The following is a 14,496-nucleotide window of genomic DNA, read 5'->3' as shown; positions in this document are numbered from 1 at the left end:
ATAATAGAAGAAGAAAAGATAAGAAACCAAGGGGAAGAGAAAAATTGGATTTGCGTAGGAAATAATAGGCAGAACTTGAAGAGGCTATAACTCCTTTGATATAACTCCGAATTGGGTGATTCTTGAGCCTAACCTCAAGGATTTTTCGAGAGGAACAACTTTCTGTGAAACATCACTACCCAAAAAACTGACCATAAGTGCCCGAAAATTGGTTTCAAAGATAAACGGGATGATTTGAGTAAAATTGAGGAGAAGAAAAGAAGAGAATTGGTGTGAAGAATGTGAGAGGTATGAAGGGGTATTTATAGGCTAGTATGAGCATGAATTATGGTAGGAAAATGTAGGAAGAATTATGGTAATTAGGGTTTAAGAGACTACTTGGAGAAGTGAATAAAGAATTAAGGAAAGTTTGGATATTAAGGTGATTGTGTATACTTGAATATGGAAGGTATGTATGTCATGAAAAATAATAAGGAAATTAGAATTACTTGGGGAATAATCAAGAGGAACAAAATGCAAGAGAATATGATGATTGGATACTAAAAATATGGAGAATTAGAATTAAGGAAATTAGGAGATTCCCTTACTAGTATTTAGGAAGATTTTGCTCGGTTTAAGGAATAAAAATAATTGTGTAAATAATATAGAATAATTAAATAATTAATTAATTAATTAAATACCAATTATTCACCAATAATTAACTAAGAAAATCAGATTTTCTATACATAGAAAATCCGAATTTCCTAGCTAAATAAATGGGAATTTTCGGCCATTTAATATAATAAATAAAATATAATTTTGCATTAATTAAAATATCCGAAATATGTAAATAATCCGATTTTTAAGATAAGATAAGTGGATAATAAATCTTATCCAAAATAATGATTAGTTTTCAAAATGCTTTTGGCGCCAAAATTCAAATATTATTTTAGCTCCAAATAATAAATTTACTAAAATACCCTTTTTATAAAATAATCCTTAATTAATTAATTAGGAAAATACGTATGAAAATACGGGGTATTACAAGCACCACCCACCCCCAGGGCTTTTGATCCGATTCGACCACTATCAGTTAATGGGTTTTCATGGTCGAATTTAACCATATAAACTAAACGTTGAAGATTTCATAAGGTACGTTGAAGAATTTTTTTTTTTAATCTTTTGGGTAGTGATGGTGTTGGTGGTGCGTGTGGTGGGTGTGGCTGTGCGTGTGTGATGGTGCTGGTGGTGGTGCGTGTGGTGCTGGTGGTGGGTGCGTGTGCTGCTCGTGGTGGTGCGTGGCTTAGGCTGGGTTTGTGGTGGCTGTAGAGTGTAGGCTTAGGCGTTAGGTTAGGGTGGGGATTTTTTTTAAAAAAAAAAATATTTGGGTAGTGTTACTGGTGGTATGATTTTGGCGAAAAATGATTTGTTAATTATGATTTGTGGTGGCTTGCAGAATTGGCGAAAAATGGTATGATTTTGCCCAACTTGTTGAATAGTTTGGGTTGAATTCATGATTTTGTGATAAATTAGGGGTTTTGATTTGTATGATCGATTGATTAGTGGAGTTTGTTGAATTTTTATGGTGCTGGTGGTACGGTGCGTGTGGTGGGTGTGGCTGGTAGGTGGGGGAAAGGGAGTAGGTGTGGTCGCCGTCGCCGGCGCTGGCTTCCGGCAGGAGTAGGGGGAGGGTGGCTGGGCTTTTTTAAGGGTGGCTAGTTTTTTATTATTAATTTTTAAACAAATAATTAAAAGATTCATTTTTTAATAAATTCTCAAGAAAAAAAAAACATCCCTAAACTTTTTTTGCTGACTCATAGCCCCTAAACTATTGCTTAGTCATCAAGGTCCCTCAACTTTAGGCTGACAAACACCAACAAAGGTGGTTGAGGGACTAAAACGACACAAATAGTTTTTCAGGACTAAAAGTGAGCGTAATACGAAAGTTCAGGGACCGTATTTAGTCTTTACTCGTCCCTCAGCCACTAAGAAGTATTATTTCTAGTCAAATAGTTTAGAGATCTTGTCTAGTCATCAATAGTCTAGGAACCATTTAAAATTATTTGGCAAAATTTAATTATTATTTTATTACAATAGTTAGGGACTTAACAAATCTATACTAATATTAAAAGACGTTTCTACAATCGTATATGTGCCACGTAGACTCCTCATAGCGCCACGTCATATACTCAATTCCTTAATACGCCATGTCACCAACTTCATTCCTTAATACGCCATGTCACCCATGCAACCAATAATAACACTATATGATGCCTCAACTAAATTAAAAAAAAAAATATGTGGATGAAGAGGTTTGAACACTCAACCTCTAAGAAGAAATGTCATTGTTTAACCATGCATCTAAGCAATTGTCACTTATGTTGAAATCTTGCACACAAATATATGTTATACCACAAAAGTATTGAAAACACTTACAAATTATTAAATATCTTTTTAAAAATTAATAGTTGCATGACTAAAAAAAGTAGCAACCTGAGGCAACGCCCGAGCTATACACTAGTTAATTGATTAAGACTATTAAAAAAAATTAATTAATTGATTAAGAGAATAGTTTAGGGACTATAAGGCTGACTTGACAAAAATAGTTTACTCATACTCAGATACTCTAGAAGACTTTGGATAGTGGGTTTCTTTTAAAAAAAAGTACTATTGAAAGTGACTTTTCATCTTCATACGGAGAGAAAAAAATAACACGAGCTCCATGTTTGGGTGGGAATTTGAAAAATCATTTTATCAGAAGGATAAGCTAATACGAGCTCAAGGGTTTAAATTTTTTAAAGTTTTGTTGTAAAATTTTTTGCTAGTGAGTTCTTAAATTATGTTTATGTATTATGTTGTTGACAATCGTATGAACTTTTGTGAGGTATGGTTTGAATATTTTTATTCTTATTATTGTTGATTAATTAGTTGACACCATCAGTTGTGAATGCAACAAATTTTAATTACCACGTACCAATTATTGAGTTGAGATAGATAAAGAAGACAATAATAAATTAGCACGTACCAATTGGTTGTTGTTTAGCTTGTTGGTGCAATGATAATTGGGGTTGGTAGAGAGGATCGGTCGCGTGTTTGATCCCCCAACAATAACAATTAGAAAGGGATTGAAACCTAACCACCAAAAACTGATCTTTAAATTCAGATTAGCTCAAAAGGTGAATTAGTTCGGACTAGGGGTGTTCAAAATTCGGTCCAGACCGAAAAATGGACTGACCTCGGACTGAATAGGTCCAGTTTTCAAGTTGAGAAATTCATTTTTTCGGTTTTCAGTTCAATCCAAAACCCTATAAAAACTAGTCTTGGACCGGACCAATTTTTTTTATATATTAGTTATTTGATTGATTTGATTTGATATTATATGATATAATGATTTGCTTTCTTTTAATATGAAATATGAATCCTTTTCCACTCCTAATAATCATCCCTATTCTCTACCACCTAATTTGCAATCATATTCAAATGTGTCAAAACTTTCATCTCATTTAATGTTTAATTTTATACGGATTCATGGACAAAGATAAATTGCACTATGATAATTTTTGTAAGTATTTATATTATTGCCATAGGTTTTTTCCGCGAAAAATCTAATTTATTGTTGAACAATAAACAAAACTAAATTTCCAACTTGTAGTAGACACTTACATGACTTCCATTAATATCACCATGACTAGTTGTATAATCAGTGTTCAAGACAATTGCTAGAGTATATTATCAAATTTTCAGGGGTTCATTAAAAGGGCTACATGATACTTTTTCAGGGGCTAATACAATTTATCGGGTCATATTTTCAAGGCCTAGTACAAGGTACTAGATCCAAATTTCATGGCCTAATGCAAGGTACTGATTTAGATTTCCGAGCCTTGATACAAGGTACTTGATTAGATTTTCGGGGTCTAATACACGGTATCAGATTAGATTTTCAAGGCCTAACGAAAAGGTACCGATTCAAATTTCTAGGGCCTAATGTAAGGTACCAATTCAGATTTATGGGGCTCGACAATAGCTACCAGATTAAATTTTCGGAATTTGTAATTTTAAAGCTTAAATTATTTTGTTTAGCTTTATTTTTGGTACTCTTTTTATAAATTTCTTATCGGTAAGCATTTAGAGGCTCGTCGAGGATTGTGGGAAATACGCAGAGCAAATTAATGGGTCTGTCCGTAAGGCCAAGAAGAAAAGTCCACCTGATTTTATCAAGCCGAACTGTTGATGCTTCCGTAAAGGATGATGGGTGGATTGGATTGGGAGCAGTGGCCAGAAATGGGGATGGTGATGTGTTGTTTGCTGGTGTTAGGCGCACACGAGGCTATTGGTCTCCTGAGATTGCCGAATGCAAGGCCATACATTTTGGAGTCAAGCTCGCTCGTCGATATGGGTACAAGAAGGTGATAGTGGAGTCTGACAGTGAAGTGGTTGTCTCCAAACTCTCAAAGGCAACTTCTTACCTCACTAATCTTGATGATGTTTTTTCCTTGTGCAATGAGTTTGATTTTATTTCTTTTTCTCATGTTAGAAAAGATGGGAATAGTGTTGCCCATCTTCTTGCTAGTTTAGTACCTTTCGAAATGGAACAAGTGTGGGAAAACTTTTGTCCAAATGTAATTGCTCCGTATGTGTCTATGGACAAATTGTCCATTGACGTTTGAATAAAATGGGTACTAACTTGGTTTCAAAAAAAAAAAAAAAAAAAAAGAGGTTATTACTAATTACACATTTCAGAATTTAAAAATTAAAATTAAAATTAAGTTTTCTTCAAAAAAAAAAAAAAAAAAAATTTAATATTAAGTTCATATTACAAGTAAATAAGTAAAAAATTTAAACTTTAAAATTAGTGATTGGTCTCTTCCCTGTTTGATAGCAATTCAAAAATGTAGGGATATATTCTTTGAGTGAAATCCTTTTGTAAATTTGAGGACGATCTTCTGTAATAAGTTCATCTAACGGTCCAATTTCATTATTTCTATCGCTGTCCCAAAATGCAACAACTGATAGTCTCTCTTTTTCTGTATTTGTCACCACTCTATGTACCGCACTCTTGAAGATACCATTGGTCATTATCTGCTTCAACATACAAGAATTACATTATTAGTTACTATTTTACAAGCTCGTTACATAACAACATTATAATGAATCGCTAATAAAGTGTAAATTTTGAAAAGCGATTATGACTTTTTTTATTTTTATTTTTATTTTTTTGTTATCATGCCAAAGTACACTAGTGTATATGGTTATGATACCTACATTAGCATAACAAAAGCCAAGTATGGCGCATGGTTTCGAGCAATTACCTCAATTGGATCACCGAGGTTAAAAAAAAAGAGCATTAGGAATGACGGGAACCATGAACCATTGTTCATCTTTTAGGACTTGAAGTCCTTCCTCATCTTGTAAGAGCAATGTCATTGTTGAGAAATCTGCGTGTGGCTTCAACCCAAGAACTTGTTTAAGGCCCTCACATTTTGGGTAGAAATTCAATCTTAACTTTGTTTCTCTATTTTTATCATATTGTTTTGAAAATCTCTCTTCATCCACGTTCAATGATTGAACTACCAACTTGAATAGGGCATCAAATATGGTTTCTAACCTCGCCGCGTATTCATGGAATACATCCCTAATGCAAATTACATTTGATTATTAGAACTTGGAGTATTTTAAAACAATGATAGACAATTAAAGCTATCACCCTTCAACATGTATAACGTAAGCATTTAATAAAAAATCAATTTGAATCTTTAGACAAATACGTGCATATAAACAGTACCAAACTTCAACTTTATAGGGGATTTACTAGCCATCTAACATGACACAACACATGAGTCGAGTCGAGCATAACATTCTATCGTTTGTAACATATTAGCATGACAAGACACAACTTTTTCTTGACTACTTCCGGTCCAACCTCATTGAGCATGAGACCCACCACTCCGGGCCGCGCCAAGACATACAAAAACATGTGCTACTAATTAACTAGCTACAAATGACAGCTATGTGCTAGACAATATGCAAGTAATACTATAGTTGATTAGTTAGGTGAGCAAATTACTTGAAATTAGGAGGAAAATCAGGCCAAAACTCGGGTTTACGTCGATCTTCCGGAAAAATTGCGAGATTAAACCCTTCATTCCAATCAAGAACCTTGTTGGTAGCACTAGGACTAGTAACGTTCCCAACTTGGTAGCCATGCCCACTTGTATCATTTGGTAACATTGCATATTTCTGTTTCTCCTCCATTGGAAGACCAAAAAATTGCCTTGAAACTTTTTTTGTCTCATCAAGTAATGTTGTTGGTATACCATGGTTTATGAGCTGATAGATTCCACAAAAAATAGATTAAAAAAAAAATCAATTATATTAGTGTTAATATATAATCGCTCAAGTTAGACCGGACACCTCTCACATGTTAAAGTCAATTCAGCACCGCAAGTCAACGATTAAGAGTAGGTGGGCCTAAGGCCCAAGGGAATCACCTACTCCCAAGCAAAATATAATTGGTGGGGCTTAAACTCGTAACCTCAAAATCATTAGTTGAATTCTCCGACCATCGACTCCACCAAGCTTGCTCGGTATATGAGTTGTATATGCATAATAAAGTATGCCTGAATTGAATAAAACATACACAAAGTATATACATAGAAATAAGAAAGCTAACCTGAAAGCAACCCCATGAAGAAAGAGCTGATTTGAACTTTTGAAGCTCTTGTATAGTTTTTTGTGATGAAGAGGATGAAGTAAGGATTGAATAATCAATAAGAAGAGGATCCATATATGTAACACACTTATCAATTGGTTGATAATAACTATCTTTACAAAGTATATATTTTTCTCCCATCATTTCTTCACTCTTTTGTTCATCAATTTCATCGAATTCTTCCTTAGCCATAATTGGAGAGATAGCAGCTTCAATTTTATTGTTTAACATAAATTATGATTTTGTAGGCTATTTCCAAGTTAGAACAAAAATAATCAATTAATTTTATTTTGTCGTTATTAGTATAATTCGTATGACCCAAAACAAAACTTTGAGATGTATCGAATACGTGTGTAAATTGCTATCCATTCAATTCCATTAAAAATGTGGACGTCTCACCTTGTACGAGTCCGCATTCCAAGCTTCAAATACTAATTAGTAATTACTTTTAAGGAAAATTTGTTAATTACTACCTCAACAAAGAGGTATTTGTGAATTACTACTCGTAAAAAAAAAAAGTTGTTAATTACTACCCTAAAACTGATGAATTCTATAGATTGCTACTTTTTTCCCTAATCTAGGTGATTTAATCTATAAATGATATCATTATCCGACTAATTTGTAATTAGTTACTTTTAAGGCATGATTAATTAAATAAATCCTAACACCACCTCTAAACCACCACTACACCACCTCCGGCAGCCCCCTTAGCCCATCCCCACCATCTCCGGCAGCCTACCCCCGCCTCGGCATCCACCCCACCTCTAAACCCCCCAACAATCCCTACAACCCTCGAAAAAATCCCTCATCCCCACCCACCGGCGACCCTAGCCCCCTTTCCCTTGCCAGAGAACCCTATTAGACCCTCCCTAAGCCTCCTCCACCCCCTTTCCCCTTTTAATCACCACCCTAATGTTCCAAAATTAAAACCCTAAAGCCCTAAAATTGAAACCCTAGGGTGGTGATTAGGGGGAAAGGGGATAAAGGAAGATTGGGGATGGTCGAGCATGGTTTTCCGGCGAGGGGTAGGGGGTCAGGGCCGCCGCGGGTAGGGGATGGGAATATCGTGAAAGGAAGGTGGTTTTAGGGTGGGCAGATGGTGGTTTTAAGGTGGGACCGAGAAAGGGGTGTTGTCATGGTGGGGAGTTGGAGGAGGTAGGTTCGGTAGTGGGTGGAGGGTGGCCGGAGGTGGTGCAATGGTGGTGTGGAGGTGGTTCTAGGGTTTAATTAATTATTTAAGGTTTAAAAGCAACTGATTACAGATTAGCCTGATAATGATATCATTAATAGATTAAATTACCTAATTAGGGGATGATTAGGGAAAAGGGTAGCAATCTATAGAATTCATTAGTTTTAGGGTAGTAATTAACAACTTTTTTTTTACGGGGAGTAATTCACAAATACCCCTTTTTTGAGGTAGTAATTAACAAATTAGTCTACTTTTAAGCACAAGTGCTAATTTTTTTTTAATTGGTAGCCCACCTAGCTGATTCACCTTTTAGACTAATTTAAATTTAAAAATTAGTTTTGAATGGTTAGGCTTTAATCCCCTCCCAATTGTAAGTATTGGAGGATCAAACACGCTTTTATGTCGCTTGTTGTGCTGGCGGGCCAAATTACCATGCTCATTCCGATTTTTCAAAATTATGTTCGCGACACGACCCACGTCCCACCACTCGGTCACCGTGTCGTGCCGGGCCATGCCACCACTGTGCCGTGCTTCTGCGGGCTAGCATGGCCCATGCCCACCTCTAAGTAATTACATTTGCATTTACAATTGATGGTGTCAACTAATTAAACAACAATAAAAATTTAAATCAAAACTCTAAAAACATTCAAACCATACCTCCTTAAAGTTCATACGATTGTTAAGAACATAATAGATAAACATAATTTAAGTAAGGTTTTTTTTACTTTTACCACAAATAAAATCAAAAAATTGTTTTTTACCTCCAAAACATTACACCAAATAAAAAATTAAAAATTGTTTTTCCCACCTGCCATAAAAAAAACGGATGAAACCTAACGGATTTAATTTTTAATTGTTCAATTTTCATGACAAATCCATTGTCTTTAGGGGTGTTGGGGGGCATATTGGCTCTTTGGATCCAATTTGATGTCAGCATTGACAAAAAATGATCGAAAATGCCTCATTTGCGTGTTTAAATAGACCTCTCGATTTGTGTGAAACTCGCAAAACAAGGCATTTCCAATCATTATTTTGTCAATTTTGACCTCAAAATTCCATAGAGCCCACCATGCTTAATTAAAAAGGTCTCTAAACTATTTTTGTCAATTTTGTCAATTAAAAAGGTCCCTAAACTATTTTTGTCAAGTCAGCCTTATAGTCCCTATACTATTCTCTTAATTAATTAATTTGATAAGTCCCTAACTATTGTAATAAAATAATAATTAAATTTTACCAAATAATTTAAAATGGTTCCTAGACTATTAATAACTAAAGGATCAATTTACCTCATTCAATAATTAAGGGACTAAAATTCTACAAATATGTATGATAATTTATGCACCCTATTTGACCTTAACTCAGGTTAGAGCAAGAGCAACTAAGAAATTGCGGAATTTTGGTACATTTAGGTGTCATTTGGTTGCACAAAAGAAATGGGGGAAATAGAAAATCATGGGAATTTAGATATTGAGGTTTTGTTTGGTTGACCACAAAACATAAAAATGTGAGAATTTCAATTTCATGGGAATTAAACTACCAAGTACCCCCTTGGTAACTTGAAATTCCCATGATTTGCAAATTCCTCCATGAATAACAAACAACTTTTAACAATTCATGGGATTTCTAATGTGGGAATTGAAGTTAATTCCCATAATTTGTCAGTTCCTATGAGAAGTTATTTCCCTTGTCAACCAAACGACCCCTTAGATATTTTTGCTTAGCGGTCATAGGCCTCAGCCCACTTGGGTCACAAGTTGAAAAGACCTTGAATCGCGAAAGCCCATATATTGTTTTCATTAAAGCCCACTTATATTTTAATGCTCTTCGAGGGATCCGTCCAATCCGCTCAAATTGGACCACAGAAGTTTATTTTGGTGATTACGATGATGAGGATCCTGTTGAAAACTCGGCGGATTCAAGACCTTCGGACTATCACAGTAATGGTATTGGTCTTCCTATTGCCTCGGATGAATCGCGGTCGGGTTCTACAACTCACGACCACGCCATGGCTGACTCTTTCCCGGGTTTATCTCCACCACCTGTCCCTGGTGTTTATCGGAGTCGAGATCACGAGGTTCATAGGAGGGTGTTGGACACTAACCGTGTTCAAAGGGAGCAGCTGGAGACTCAAGACCCAATTGACACCTTGACTTCACGTGGCGCACATGCAGACTTGGGTATGGCACGTAGGCTTCATGACGAAGGGTGGGCTCCTGGAAATTCAGATGGGAATTCTCATCCTAATAATTCACGTGGCAATTGGCGGCACTTTTTGGATTCTTCTAATATTCAAGGATGGTCTAGCAATTTAGACTTGGGCCCAAATCACACGACCCTCACTCCAGCCCAAATGGGTCTTTATGGCTCGGATTGGGCCCTCTCTTCTCGTATTATATCCTCCAAAATTAGCTCACCCTCTAACAATGTGGGCTATTACAATGGGCTCTCTACAGATTCAGAATTGGGCTGGCCCAATTTCTTTAATGGGGATCCGTATTATCAAGTTTCTCATCCACTTCCGAACTCGGATCAGGTAGTCCCGGATCCAGCTCCGAATATTCCTAATTTCTCGCCTCCTCCGATGGGACCTTCCGGCCCGGTGTTCGACGACCCTTTCGGCGCCGGTCCTAGCAACTGGGACGGGACAGGAGCTGCTGCTTCGCCATCACCTACCCTTTCTTCTTCTTTTCCGGTCGACGGTTCGGAAAACTCAGGCTACGTTGCAGATTCATCTTCAGCGGCGTTCGAATTTTTCCCTACACCTGAGGTTGACGAGATTCAACCTTCTGATGAGCATGATACTTTTGGTGAAGATTTCACTTCTTCTGATTCGGATTCTGCGGTCCCTATGGAGTGCTCACCGCCACTGTCGCCGCCTTTGGCGGTGGAGGTTTCTTCTCCAATTAAAAGTTCCTCTTGTTCCCCTTTACGCAAAGTCGGCAGTAAGCTGCGATCTTACTCACCATTGAAGCTTCGTAAGAGTGGTGAGAAGATGTGGGAATGGGTCAAACAACATGGGCCACGCAAGAGAGCTGCTGGTTTACTTACTCCGTCGGCTCCGCCTTTACCTGATGAGCAGCAGCAGCATTCTCGGGACTCTACTTGCCTTCCTTGTTTCCTCCCTTACAAGAAGCGTAAGGGTGATGTTTAATTTGTTCATCTTCTCCGGTTTCATCTGAGGGATCGGTGACCTCCCGTGAAAGGTCACCAAATTCTGGATGAGAGTTGCTCTTTGGAATTGTAAGGGCTTAGGACAAGCGGACTCCCCTAAAATTCCTTATATTACTACCTTAGTCCGCTCTCATAGTTTGGATCTGGTTTGTCTTTTGGAGACAATGGCGTCTGTAGATAATGTAGCTCAAAAGTTAGCATCTTTACCTTTTTTGGGTTGTTGTGGTATAGATGCTGTTGGTCTTAGTGGTGGTTTGTTCATATGTTGGTTTTCGGCGTTTAGTTTAGTCCCTGTATATGCTTCACAAAATGTATATCTTTGTAAATTAGTGCAAGGAGATGAAATAAAACATGTAATGTTTGTGTATGGCTCGCCTCATATTACTAATCGTTTGGAGATTTGGTACTTGATTAGTAATTTACTGGAAACAATTTCAAATGTGGTAATTATTGGGGACTTTAATCAAGTGGAATATAGTTCAGACAAATTAGGAGGAAATTTCTCGATTCCGGGACAATTGGACTTTATGAATTGGAGGATAGGTTTGGACTTGGTAGACGTTCCTTTTTCTGGTCCTCGTTATACCTGGACTAATAACAGATTAGATTCGGATCCCATTTTTGAACGTTTAGATCGGGCTTATGGCTCTTCCACTTGGTTTACTAATCACCCGGATACTAAGCTTTTGCACCAGCCCATCTTATTTTCGGACCATGCTGCTGTTATCCTGTCCGATTCTGCAGATTCTGACTTTAGTAAACGTCCCTACCGGGTGGAAAACTGGTGTTTGTCGGCTCCAGCCATTCACAACATAATAGTTTTTGTGTTCTCCATGTTCTTTCCTGGCTCTCCCATGTTCGCCTTATCTCGAAAGCTTTCGGTTGCTCGGGACCGTCTTCTAGCTTGGTGTATTTCCCATAAAAAAGCTTGGGGTATTAACTGGAAACAGCTTGTCTTTGACACTCAACAAGCTTCACAATCTCTTTGCTCCCATGCAGATCGGTGCTTGTTCATCTCTACTAAGAATGAGAGGATAGCTGAAACACAGGCGGCGGCTTACATTTTCTGGCAGCAACGTGCTAAGACTAAGTGGGATGCTTTAGGAGATTCACATTCTCGCCTTTTGTTCTCTAAGGTTCAATCTCGTAAACGAAGGAATAAGATTTTGGGTCTTAGAGATTCATCTGGTTGTTGGCATCAAGATACTGCTCGAATAAGTTCAATAACGCAAGACTTTTATCAAAAGCTGTATTCAGTGTCTCCTGAAGTCTCTACCTTTGATACAGATTGGTGGGATAGTCTTTGTCTTCCCTCTCTCTCCTCTGCTCTGATAGCGTTTCTTATGGAGCCTTTTACCTCGAAAGAAATTCGAACTGCTATTTTCAGTATTGATGATGGTAAATCTCCTGGACCTGATGGCTTCCCGTCTGCCTTTTTTAAATCTTCTTGGCAGTTGGTTGGTCAATCGGTGGTGGCAGCGGTTCAGCATTTCTTTGCTCATGGCTATATGCTGAAGGACTGGAATCACACTTTTTTGACTTTACTGCCGAAGGTGGATAATCCGGAGTTTATTTCTCAATTCCGTCCGATTGGTCTTTGTAATGTAATCTATAAGTGTGTGGCTAAATGTCTTACTAGTCGGATTCGTCAGGTTTTACCTACTTTGGTTGCGGATTATCAGAATGCTTTTGTTCCAGGGAGGCTTCTTTCGGATAATGCCCTGATTGCGCATGAAGTTATTTCTTTTATGGACAAGTCGAAAGCTAAAAAGAAGTTTTATGCTGCTCTTAAGTTAGATATGAATAAAGCATATGATAGGGTAAATTGGGATTTTCTGTTTCGTTTGCTCCAGGCCTATGGTTTTCCTCCTTATTGGATCCACATTATTCGTCAGTGCGTCTCAACGGTTTCCTACCAAGTTCTGGTTAATGGTAATCCCCTTCCGACTTTTTTCCCTCAGTGTGGTCTTCGACAGGGTGACCCCCTGTCATCCTATCTGTTTGTTCTATGTATGGAGGTTCTGTCGGCTATGATTCGAAGGGCTGAGCGGGCTTCTCTTCTTAAGGGTATTTGTATTTCTCGGAACGCTCCAGCTATTTCTCACTTGTTCTTCGCAGATGATTCTCTATTATTTTTGCAAGTTTCTCCTGAAGCTTGTAAAAATCTTATGGCTCTTCTCTCGGAGTTTTGCTCCTTATCGGGACAAGTGATTAATCTTTAGAAATCCTTTGTTAAGTTTAGCCCTAATACTCCGACAGACTACCGAGATTTTCTTAGCCGGAGTTTGAAGCTTCAATGTAAGTCGACTCTGGGTTCTTATCTGGGTGTCCCGGTAGAATTGGGTCGTAGTAAGGTTGCAGATTTTGGTTTCCTGATTGATAAGGTGGTTCAGCGTTTGTCGGCTTTCGCCTCCTTGGGTCTTTCGTCTGCGGCTAAATTGGTTGTCATCAACTCTGTTCTGGTGGCTTCTTTTAATCATATTCTCTCCATTTTTAAAGTTCCCTCATCTATCTGTTCCAAAGTGGATGGTCTTTTGGCTCGCTTCTGGTGGAGATCGGACCATCGTTCCCAAGGGTTGGCTCTGCGTTCTTCTACTCTTTTGCATCTTCCTAAAGGTCTAGGTGGATTATGAATTCGTCAGCTTCACTCTTTCAATTCGGTTCTGTTGGCTAGACAATGCTGGCGTATTCACCATAATCCTCAGCTTCTTGTTTCTAGAACTCTCTCAGCTCGGTATCCTTCTCTCCGTCTCTTTCAGACTAGGAGAATTCCAGGTTCTTCTTGGGGGTGTCAAGGCCTTTTACAGGGTTTTGCTGTGTTAGCTGAAGGAGCGGCCTGGAAAGTTGGTTCCGGGTCTCAGGTTCACATTCTCCAGGACTCTTGGGTTCCTGGAGATTCGATCAGGTTTCGTGATAATTGTGAGACGCCTCTCCCGTCTCATGTTTCTTCTATCATTGATCCGCGTTCCTACGCGTGGCTTACATCTCGGGTTCATCAGCTGTTTGATTCCTCTACAGCTGGTCGTATTCTCGCCCTAGAGCGCCCGAGAAGACCGATGGATGATTTTGTATACTGGAAGTATTCTAAGGATGGGGTTTTTTCTACTAAATCAGCCTACGCCATGCTGTTACGTCATCTAGACTACTTCTCTAGGGGATCTCCCTTACCTTCTTCATGGTGGAAGGGTTTGTGGGGTTTGCCGCTTCTGCCAAAGTTACAATTATTTTGTTGGAAGCTCATTCATAATGCACTTCCTCTCAATGGTGTTCTGCAGAGGCATGGGATCCCTAGGTGAATTTTGTTTGTGAGTGTAAAGTAGAGCGAGAAGTATGAATTTATTTGATGAGGAGATAGATAGAGAGAAATGACCACTTACAATTGAAAGAAAATATTTGTTGCAAATAATGTGTAGCATCTATTTTTGGCAAAAGTTGCAAATAATATGAA

General features: G+C 38.0%; 1 protein-coding gene and 1 pseudogene across 2 annotated transcripts; one reads left to right on the top strand and one right to left on the bottom strand.

Moving 5' to 3' along the window:
- The first annotated feature begins 4,148 nt into the window (after window positions 1-4,148).
- On the top strand, window positions 4,149-4,646 carry LOC145636541 (uncharacterized). Its single transcript, XM_081688121.1, has one exon. The coding sequence runs from the start codon at window positions 4,149-4,151 to the stop codon at window positions 4,644-4,646; it is 498 nt and encodes a 165-aa protein (XP_081544247.1).
- Window positions 4,647-4,721: 75 nt separating this feature from the next.
- Window positions 4,722-6,909, bottom strand: LOC145634352 (codeine O-demethylase-like; annotated as a pseudogene). The gene is made up of 4 exons (XR_014113403.1): window positions 6,650-6,909; window positions 6,044-6,306; window positions 5,289-5,611; window positions 4,722-5,058 (listed from the first exon to the last, which is right to left on the bottom strand). The product of XR_014113403.1 is annotated as a codeine O-demethylase-like (transcript).
- Window positions 6,910-14,496: the final 7,587 nt, after the last annotated feature.

This window comes from Chenopodium album, chromosome 6 (genome assembly GCF_948465745.1).
Source record: "Chenopodium album chromosome 6, dcCheAlbu1.1, whole genome shotgun sequence".
Taxonomy (NCBI): Eukaryota; Viridiplantae; Streptophyta; class Magnoliopsida; order Caryophyllales; family Amaranthaceae; genus Chenopodium; species Chenopodium album.
Note: the sequence above shows the minus strand (reverse complement) of the source record. Positions and strands in the feature narration are given on the sequence as shown.

Excerpts from the sequence above, each read along its gene's own strand:
- LOC145636541 (XM_081688121.1), top strand. The coding sequence starts at position 4,149 with ATGGGTCTGTCCGTAAGGCCAAGAAGAAAAGTCCACCTGATTTTATCA.